Consider the following 11,394-nt stretch of genomic DNA (forward strand, 5'->3'; position numbering starts at 1 on the left):
ACCATGTCATACATTGATAACCTGTATCTAGGAACCATGTCATACATTGATAACCTGTATCTAGGAACCATGTCATACATTGATAACCTGTATCTAGGAACCATATCATGCATTGATAACTTGTATCTAGGAACCATGTCATACATTGATAACCTGTATCTAGGAACCATGTCATACATTGATAACCTGTATCTAGGAACCATATCATACATTGATAGCTTGTATCTAGGAACCATGTCATACATTGATAGCTTGTATCTAGGAACCATATCATGCATTGATAACCTGTATCTAGGAACCATGTCATACATTGATAACCTGTATCTAGGAACCATGTTATACATTGATAACCTGCATCTAGGAACCATGTCATGCATTGATAACTTGTATCTAGGAACCATGTTATACATTGATAACCTGCATCTAGGAACCATATCATACATTGATAACCTGTATCTAGGAACCATATCATACATTGATAACCTGAATCTAGGAACCATGTTATACATTGATAACCTGTATCTAGGAACCATATCATGCATTGATAACCTGTATCTAGGAACCATGTCATACATTAATAACCTGTATCTAGGAACCATGTCATACATTGATAACCTGTATCTAGGAACCATATCATGCATTGATAACCTGTATCTAGGAACCATGTCATACATTGATAACCTGTATCTAGGAACCATGTTATACATTGATAACCTGCATCTAGGAACCATGTCATGCATTGATAACTTGTATCTAGGAACCATGTTATACATTGATAACCTGCATCTGGGAACCATATCATACATTGATAACTTGTATCTAGGAACCCTGTCATGCATTGATAACCTGAATCTAGGAACCATGTCATACATTGATAACCTGTATCTAGGAACCATGTCATACATTGATAACCTGTATCTAGGAACCATGTCATACATTGATAACCTGTATCTAGGAACCATATCATGCATTGATAACTTGTATCTAGGAACCATGTCATACATTGATAACCTGTATCTAGGAACCATGTCATACATTGATAGCTTGTATCTAGGAACCATGTCATACATTGATAACCTGTATCTAGGAACCATATCATGCATTGATAACTTGTATCTAGGAACCATATCATGCATGTATTTTACGAAATCATTGTGTAGAAAACCGGATACTCTAGAAGTATCTTTTCTTATCAGAAGATACTATCACATTGATTTTCATTTCTGCATATTAGGGACTGTTCAATATTCATCAAACAGATCGGCATGTGCTTTATTATGTTGTTTCATTTAAAAAAAGAAATGCTTTTTTTGCAAAGCAAGGCTTGCCAATTCCTCTAAATTTCTATAAAATAAAAACTGATTGGCCCTGAAAAAATAAAGACAGTAAAATGATTTAGGTTTCATTTCTGTTTTAATGTTTGCATGTTTCTGTCTGATAAACCACAGAATTCAGACTTTGTCGTTATACAAAATACAAAATATGCTTCTTACATTCATATATATATATCAAAATCATAAATGTTATTGGTATTAAAATCCAGTATGATTATAAATGTATTAAATAGATTTCATATAAAGTGCAGTCTGATACAATACAATATACATATGAACATCCATATTACATGTGCATCTCCATATATGTGTAATAGTGAACTTTATCAGCTAGCCTTTAATGAAGACTAAATAATGCTAACAATATTCATACAAGTCATAAACCTATGAAGAAAGATTAACTACCATATTCTGTTAAGTGTTATTAAATGAAATTTATTCTGAAAGCTGAAATCATTTTAAATTTGAACTGTTTAATACATCCCTGTTCAGTATTTGTTGTAATGAATGATTGAATAAGTGACCATTTAATAGTTAAAATTAGAATTCTTCTTTTGGAAATTGCATGGATAAATACGGTCTACAATAGAATGGATGTATCTATTGGCATGTGAATATCCTCAGTGATCTTTCTTTAGTTAATTATATTGCTAATCAATATGTTATCTCCCCTTTATAATAGTTTGTATAGAATTCACCCTTTTAATTCTTTCAATCACTCAGGTCCATTCAATATAAGGGTGATATAAGTTATCTGTACATCTTTGATTTTCACTAAAAAAAGAATAAAAGCTTTTGGTTTTTCCTGAAATACATGTACCTTAATCATAAACTTGGTTCATGAAATATAATAGAGCTACTTGTTATCTGTAAGATCTGTGTTTACAATATTTGTGTAACAAACTATTGCTATAGATGTATGTATTGATCCTTTGACTGTCTTTAATATTAATATAGAATTCTAACTATAAGATAAGATTATCTCTGATTGAAATGTGTAATAGAGGACAGTTGCTATTAATTTGTTAAGAAGAGCAAATAATGTGAATCTTTTTCTTTAAAAATATGTGCTCTTTAAGTTATCTCATCATTTAGAAAAATGTAAATATAAGTCAGTATGCAATAAATTCTTTAATTACCTTATATGTTTTTAACATTGATCAGAAATTATATACTGAATATTTTGAACAAGTACAATTTTACAAGCTTGAATACATGGGAGATAACTCGATTCTTGTCAAAATTTATGTTAGATCAAATTATGAAAATATTGTGTTTTCAGGTTACGGGATTTAATTATTCAAAAAATAAGGGAGACATTTAAAAAAAAACATAAAAATCCTATAAAAATTGTGACTTATTTTTTCATAATGATTTTTGTGTATTTAAAAAAAACAATTATTTTTCCAACTTTGAGCACTGAGGAACTGTTATTCATGTTTAAAGGTTGTACCATTTTAATTTTATTAAATTACATCACAGTGTATTAACAAATATGTTTGTAGTTCTGTGTGAGGTTATAATGAAACTTACTTGTGATTATGTACATGCAACTTATCTAAGGCAATATTTTTGATAAATGCCCAGATACTCACTGTTCCTTCCAGGAATTCATCTCCTGTTTTTGGATTTGTAAATGTACGATATATGATATTCATTAACAAATTGTTACAAAATACACTTCAAATTTACAATTATCAGACTGAAAATAAATGACATTATTTGCGAGTATCTGGCAGTTTAAAATCATTTATAGACTGCAACAAATTGTCAACTTAAAAGAAAGTTTTCTTTTTTGTGATGTAAGTATGACAAAGTAAAATAAAAAATATGAGCCAGGAAACTCATGTGGAACATGAGTGTAAATTGGCCTAACAGTGGCACTGATCCTAACTTTTAACAAAAGTATATACATTGAAAAAATATCATATAACTATAAATCATGATTTATCTTACACATTTATACTCCACTGTATTATGTAAATTTGATTGTCCTTAAGAAGAATGCACTTTCAGATTTGAAATTTCTATCAATAAATAAAAATTGAAGAAAAACCCCAAATATTTTTTTTGTTGCCAGTATATGCTGTTGTAATACCACTAAAACATAGTATGTCACATCCAGTGGCTTTTGAAATAGGATAGAAAAAAAATCCCTAGATTTTGAGAATTGCAGGAAATCACTTATACATTTTACTGTAATAGAACATTTCTGAATCATAAATATATATATTTGGTGTTTAAAAGCAAGTTTTGTTATTTTGTTTTTCAATAGAATAAGCTGCTAATTCTGTACAATTCTTTGAACAGTGAAAATCTAACAAAGACAAATAGGGTAAAATAAATTGTGGTATTACAACTGAAATTTGAATGCACCAATTGTCTGTGTTTTTGATACCAGCCATACCAACAAAATACACTGTCAACAGTCATTACACCCTATCTAGTGCACATGTGAACTCTGTAAGGTTGAGTTGGTCTACATTTTCACCAACACAATGGCTCTTCTTGTGGAAGAATTTACAGCAAGTAATGCACTTCACCTAAAAAAAGGAATATAAATATGTGATATAATTCCTGGTTACACCTTTTCTTGTACTTTATCATCTTGATATTTTTTAAAGACAAGTTCTCTGTATAAAGCCTTGTACTAATATTGATTTGATTGTTAAAAGTTCAATCCAAAGTACATAATTATCAACAAGTGATAATAATAAGTTATTAATCAAATATCTTTTTCTATAACTGCTATTCTATGGGGGTTATTAATCTATCATGCTTTTTTATAAGTTGAAAAAGAAGGGATCATGAAAATTCAAAGCTTTAAGGTAATCTAAATTTATAAATGAACAAGTTTTCAAAATATGTCAAATAAAATGTAAATACTTGCATTAAATTTTAAAACTTTTAAAAATTCAGGCCTTCACAATATTAAGATATAAGCTACACCTATCACCAAACAAATACATTGCTACAAAATACATTTTAAGTCAGATGTTAATGTGACTAAAATACCTTATGGGAATAAACCTGGCTCTTATCTATCTAAAAAAAAATCTTGAGTAATTTGTTTTCTTTGTTGATAATGACAATCACAAAATGTTTATGACATTGTAGTGACAATGTTGTATGTTAAGCAGAGGAATGAGCACTGTCAAATGTATTAATAGAGCATGATTTTTTTTTTTAAATCTGTGGTGCTGTCTTTTTTGGTAGCTGCCATGAATGTTTGCATTTAACAAAATAAAAATGTCATTTTCTTTTCTGACAAAAAATGTAAATTAACATAATTATAAGATGAAGACAGTTTAAAATAGTACCAAGGGTTCTGCAACTGGGTTGGTGTGGTAACCACAACAAGGACAGCAGCCTTCCATATATCCTGTAATAGAAAAAATAAGTTATTAAGAGTTAAATGTGGAATAAAAGTTATCACACATTAATATTCAAAAGTAAAAATTATTAAGTTAACATTTTTATATAATTCTTCAGTTCTGGAAGTAGATCAAGAAAAAGACAGATAATTGTGTGAATCATTGGTTTCATCAAAAAGCAAATAAGATTAAACAAAATCTGGTACATTTAATATGTAATAAAATGCCATTAGAATGATTGAAAGTTACCTTCAAACATCATCAGACTGCGGGCAATACTTTTCCTTTTCTGATTCGATTCAGCTGGCGTTATATGTAACGAAGTTCTAGCCAGGTATTTGTCTGCAAACTTATAAAAAAAATCAAATTATACACTTAATTAAAGTAGCCCAAAGGTTTTGTATATTTACTGTAATATGTTTTTATGAACAGTAACTAGTAACAGTTTGTATGTATACAACAGGGATCATGTACTGCCAAATACTGATACCCCATGTAGGCAATGAATGTGAATATGCATTGTACAGTATCAAAGTGTACTCAATTCTAATTTTTAAGGAAGTTCTGATTAGCCAAACGGGGATGAAATTAAATTAATTTCTTTTTCAGACAAATTTAGACAAAAATAATAGACTAATTTTAATACAAGGCATGTGTGTAAACAGACAAAATAAATTCCTTTGATTGTATGTATTCCTCTTCCTTTTTCCCCTACTTATTAGTTATTGTAACAACTGATCAACTACCCATTGTCATCTACTGGTATATGTTCTTTTATACAAAGAAATAGTAAAGTAAAGTTAAGAATTAGATAACCATAAATTAAGGGAAGAAAACTGAATCTGGTTTATCATAACACCACCAGCATTCTTTTCTTTTTATTTGAATGAGGTAAACACGTTACTAAGAAAACATATTTCTGTGAAAGAGAAAGCAGGTCAATACAATACACACCATTAGGCAATAAATTCCACAGCTGGATCCGTCCTGTTGCTTGGAATGAGTTGGTACCTCTAGGTTCCACTCTTTATCTATAACAGCAGCATCTGCTGGAAACTGGAGTAGAAGTTGTTCAATGAATTTTCTGAAATGAAAAAAAACAAATATGACATTGACCATTGACCAGTCACATTGGACTGATATCTTTTAGAAAAATATTTGCTAAATCCTTTTATAAACCTAATGCAACCTCACTTTCACCTTGTATAACTGAATTGCATGTAGTTTGTAAATACCCAGATGTTCCCTTTATATGACAGAAATATTCCTTGCCCAATAGGTTTAAGGAGTCATTAAAGAAATGTCATAGATGTTTCACAGTTTGAATGAAATCTGATAAGTGATGAAATATATATTTGTATGTTGAAACCAGTTCTAAGAGGTTTATAAAATTACTGTTTTTATTGCAATTGTAGGCAACATTATCAATATGTTCAAAGGATATGTACTGTGTCATATTTGAACATATATGAATATGATGACTGATTTGAATGGTTGAAGTAAAATTATTGTGCTCATTTATTAAATGTTAATTTATTATTTGTGCATTGACACAAATCGACAAATTCAAAATAATTACAGGTACATTTTGTTGTTGAGTCTTTGGTGCAGCATTGAGCATTGATATTTTTTTATTTTATTTTACAATATTTTTAACATGTTCTTACTTCCATCTTAAAGGAACTGTCCTCATCTGGAAATCTGTTTCACCCATTGGATTAAGGAAGATAATCCTTCCATTTAAAGGTTCTATAATCTAAAATAAACAGGTTAAATAAAAAAATCTATCGCTATCTCTCCTTATAAAAGCACATGCATGCAAATCTAATATACAGTGTATTATATAAAAAGCAAAACATCTTAACCTTTTCAGTGTAGTGTCAGTCAGTCTTATCACATTAATCTAGCATGCTATGCATTACTAAATAGTAGCGCAATGTTTCAGTCAGGGTATGGTTATGGCCTTACCATTATTAAATATGCAAGAAATAAGGAAATGTAGCTCTTATCAACAAATGTATATTTTTATAAATTGGCTTGAATGCCCTAACCATTTTCTGGTTCATTTCCATCTTTCTTACCTAGCATATATTATTTTGTGAATATTGAATTTGCTTTTAAATATTATATGTTATTCAGGTCTCAGACAGGGTATATACTGTGACATTCCTGGCTTAGAGTTTATATCGCCTGAGCCGAGGCGAAGGGGATATAAGCCCTAAGCCAGGAATGTCACAGTATATAACCTTTCTGAGACCTGAATTACACATACATTACGGATTACCCCTGACTTTTAATGTTATTTTCCAGTGCAGGTAATTGTTGACAACATATATATATTGAAAAATCAAACCTGATATATTCAGCGTACGTGAAGGATTTTCTTATTTGCTGTGAACATAATTTTATCATGTATGTAATAATTTTTAATAACACTTTTAACATTAAATTTAAGTATTAATAGTGTAAATTGCGTGATTTTGTATCAAAAATGTATTATTGACTGAAGCACGTCATTCTTTTCCCTCTGTGAGCCTCTGACAGTCTGATAGCTTTTGACTACATCACATAGTAACTGGTGTTATGATGCCTTTTTGAGGTTCCAATTGGAGAGAAAAACATGGTATAAACCCCAGCAGTTTCCTGAATATATACTGACATCTCTGTGTTGTTATCCAATCACAAACCTCGACACATTTGTAATCCGTAATATATTGATATATTTTCATAATCATTTCATTAAACAAAATTATACTAATAGAAAAAAGATGAACACTTACCAACAAATCCCAGTGACTTCCACTTTGGTGGTATGCACCAATTATGAACTCAGTAGACATCAATATATTCTACAAAAAAAAAAAAAAAATCAAATCATACAAAATCTTAGCACATGGAATTCATCTCCTGAATAATTCACCTCCTGAATTTCATTTCTATACAAATAAAAATGTCTAAACAAATGAAAATATATATAAAAAATATGTTACTTAGATCACTTAGTTTTAGAAAATAGTTGTTATATTTGATAGAGTCACACATTATATCACTAGACAAACTACATGTAGCTTCATCAGCTCATCATTAATCAGTTAACATTAAACACTGGATGCTGTTGAGAAGTTTTTGCAGGTTATTTTACATTTCATACAAACAGATCTAATGGTTTTGTGACATTGAATAAGTTTCTTCAGGGTTCATTCTGTCGGTAAAAAAAAATAAAACTGTTTTCCCTTTTCTAAAATGGAACGGATTATTTCTTTGACTGGATCTTAGGATCTTTTACAACAGAAATTTTAGGTAATCTGCCATAAACTCCATCTTCTTACCTTAAATATCATGTACTGCAGCCATATTTTTTTAACACCAACAGCTCCTAGAAATTAAATTCAGACAAAACTAAATCATTGTCTCCTAATTTTCCAATACAGTATGCCATCAAACAGGACCCTCCCAAATTTGGTTTTATTGATGTACTTTATAGTATAATATAACAAAAATTGTGTTTTTAAAACAGTAATTATACAGTTCCCATATAGGAACTATACCTTATCATTCCGTGCAGGAACATATTCCCCATTTAAAATGTTGTTGGTTGTTGTCACTAACATATGCTTTATTTTTATACCGTTTGCCATCTCTCTATTGGCAACAAGTTCTAGGTAGGCGTCCATTATCTGAAAAAGAAAAAACAATGACAAAATACAATGTTATGCCTTAGCATAAATATATTACACATCAACACTGAAAACCAAAAAAAATATCAGTGGTCACAGATGCTATTAATGTTGCAAAAAAAAAAAGCATCTACATTTTATCATTTAAAGAATATACTCAATTTGATTGCAATCTCCATGTATATAACATAATTGACATATATTTACTTTATCAGTAACCCAGCTGTTCTTTTTCAGAGAGTAAATATCTCCATACGTGATGCTAGTTCCATATACTTTTGCAATAAAGTAATGTGACCAGGGTGCAATTTGGTCCTCCCAAATCTTTGCTATCTTAATAGCAGCTGAAAAAGAAATATTGCTTAATCACAACAATAAAAGAAAAAGTAGTAAATATCAAATAATCATGTGTCCCACACCTTCATTAATATGCATATTAGCAAAACAATCAAAAAAACATTGAAGATAATAATAGAATTCATATTCATGACAAAAATCTTCTTTTTGCTAATTTGTATTGCTGATCATTTATTTTTTGTTGTTGATATCTATCTTCTTTAAAGGGCAAAGAGTTATATAAAGAGTCACATTCTAATAAGTATTATGACAAATTTTAACTTGCTTGTAGAGCTTGCCTTGCTTATCAAAGTTTCTTTTTATCTATCATAAGTTTAAAGACATAAAAAAATGGTATTTTTTTTATTACACAACAATAACTCTTATAATTGTTCAACTGACAACATAACCTTGCAAACTTAAGACATCATTTAGCCAATATAAAGATTCTCATTATCCGTCAATTTTTTACGATAATAGGCAGAAATTTAAAAAAAAAAAATGGTTAGGGCAATAACTTTAGTTATAAATATCTCAAAATTATTCCATTACCAACCTTTTTGTCTATCAATTTCATTGGTTGACAAGGAATCATCTTCAATTGATGTTGAAACACCTTTAAAAGAAATAAGTAGACATGAAAAGGTAACCATATCTTGTCTTATATATAGTAATAAATCATATTCTGAAACAAAAACATCATGGGGTGATGCTAAGAGTTGTTATCCTGTGATTTTGTAACTGCTGTCATCCTTTTTTTTTCTCTTGACTATTTTTTATCTATACACATAACAGGAAATTCATCTTATCAAAGGAACCCTGTCACATAAAGGGAGATAATTCAAATTATAGGGATGATTACATAGATAAAGTTAAATTATAGAATAAAAAGATGTTGTGGATTGAGCTATTTTAATATGTAGCAAGAAAACAAGTCTGATTTTTTCTTTTATTATCTGGAAACATGATATAAAAGCTATCTTTTCAATTATATATGAAAACTCGAGGGTTAGTTCCTTTTTTCACACAAATTTGGATTTACCATCCATAATCTATACAAACCTGAAATATTTGCACAGGTAATGTGAAAAAAAAATCTGGTGACTCTGGTTATTATTGAAAAAAAGATTGATCAGAAATACATTATGACAACTTATATACACCTTAAATTAAGGGCAAAAACTTTAAATAAATTGTACAAAAAGATGAATGAATCATGTATGAATGAAACTGTACAAGTTTTTTTTATTTTTTAATGTTGGTCTGATAAAATCACCCTTACCTATCAGCTGAAAACATTTTTAATCTGAAACAATTGGACATTTGAACATAAGTGTTTCTTTTTTTCATAGCAGTTACACATTGTTAGACAACTAAGGCCAAAATTATTAAATGAATATAAGTACCTGCATCAGGACTTGAATGCTCTACAAAAGAAATAATGGAACATATAAAACAGAAAGTTAACCAATGGTTTTTGTACTTTGAGTCGATTTAATGAATTTCAACCTTATCTATCATTTATTTGTAAAAGTTGGTTTAAAGATTTTATTTTTACATCACTGATATAAATTAAGGATCAGGTTACGCACTCACAAACAAGTTTAATCCTCTCCTTAACTCTGGTTTTGTCAATTACAAGTCAGTAGCAAGCGATTGAGTAGTTTTTGGCTAATGTCTGTCCTATTCAGTATTTTTACATATATAAACCAGATTTGCTAATAGGAATTGTCTGACATTTTAGGATAAAGTTATTAAAAGCTGCTTTGCCTATAGGGTGTAGGTATTGCTTATTATCTAGGGTCCTGAAGTGACATATATTTTCTTACATCTTGTCATTTACAAATTGAATAGTGTTTTTTAAAATAACTCATAGCTGGACTAACCTGTACACATTTTCTTCGGTTGGGACTCTTTAAAATCATCATCTTCCATTCTGTCTTTTGACGTACTGCAAAGGTAAATATTAAATTGGTCAACCAGATAATTTCTTTCACCTTTATTTCTCGCATGCATTAGGTCTATGGAAATATTTTTCCTCATACACTTTAATCATTTACCAAGAAAAATAATTTGATTATTACTGGTAATGTACAAAGTAACAAGTCATGCTTTCATTAATATATGTGTTAAAAAAATAAACAGGCATAACTCTATAGAACAATTAAAGTGACACCCCTAAAATTCAAACTTGATGCATACATTTTTAGGGGAAATAAGCATTGTCTATAAGTTTCATAACATTTATTTGAGGCAAACTGGAAACAAAAAATTCAACACTTTTTCCATTTGTAAAGATGAATTACTCTAGAACAATGAAGTTTATGTCACAAAAAATCAACCTTGATCTGTATTTTGTAGTAATTATCATTGTTCATTAGTTTTGTGTATCAGTTTCATAACATTTAGTTGAGACAATCTGATGTTAGTAATTCAATCAAACTTTTGGATATGCAGAGATATGTATGTACAGACAGACAAGGGTAAAATTGTATGCCCCCTCCGCTATAGCAGGGCATACAAATATGCACTGTGTGTACTATATATGTTGATAAACATTTAAATTAAATAATTTTGGTTTAAACAATGACAATATCTATAGTGTATATCCAATTTTTTTCGCCAATATACCTAATCCATACCTTGTGTCTGTAAATGTTTGTTCTGATTTAC

At 29.5% G+C, this 11,394-nt stretch overlaps 1 protein-coding gene across 1 annotated transcript; it reads right to left on the reverse strand.

Annotated features, from left to right (window-relative positions):
* Positions 1-3,766: 3,766 nt before the first annotated feature.
* On the reverse strand, positions 3,767-10,656 carry LOC134716546 (sentrin-specific protease 2-like). Its single transcript, XM_063579556.1, has 11 exons — positions 10,608-10,656; positions 10,128-10,148; positions 9,278-9,337; positions 8,593-8,729; positions 8,257-8,385; positions 7,489-7,557; positions 6,376-6,464; positions 5,663-5,792; positions 4,958-5,057; positions 4,655-4,716; positions 3,767-3,877 (listed from the first exon to the last, which is right to left on the reverse strand). The coding sequence occupies exons 1-11, from the start codon at positions 10,654-10,656 to the stop codon at positions 3,767-3,769; spliced, it is 957 nt and encodes a 318-aa protein (XP_063435626.1).
* Positions 10,657-11,394: the final 738 nt, after the last annotated feature.

This window comes from Mytilus trossulus, chromosome 4, assembly GCF_036588685.1.
Source record: "Mytilus trossulus isolate FHL-02 chromosome 4, PNRI_Mtr1.1.1.hap1, whole genome shotgun sequence".
NCBI classification, from domain to species: Eukaryota; Metazoa; Mollusca; class Bivalvia; order Mytilida; family Mytilidae; genus Mytilus; species Mytilus trossulus.

Bases quoted from the DNA above. Each gene is read 5' to 3' on its own strand.
- LOC134716546 (XM_063579556.1), bottom strand. From the start codon at position 10,656: ATGGAAGATGATGATTTTAAAGAGTCCCAACCGAAGAAAATGTGTACA. The intron at 10,149-10,607 runs GTTAGTCCAGCT...TTTCTTTTGTAG, and splicing joins ACCGAAGAAAATGTGTACAG to AGCATTCAAGTCCTGATGCA. The intron at 5,058-5,662 runs GTGTGTATTGTA...TTTTTTTATAAG, and splicing joins GTGGAATTTATTGCCTAATG to TTTGCAGACAAATACCTGGC.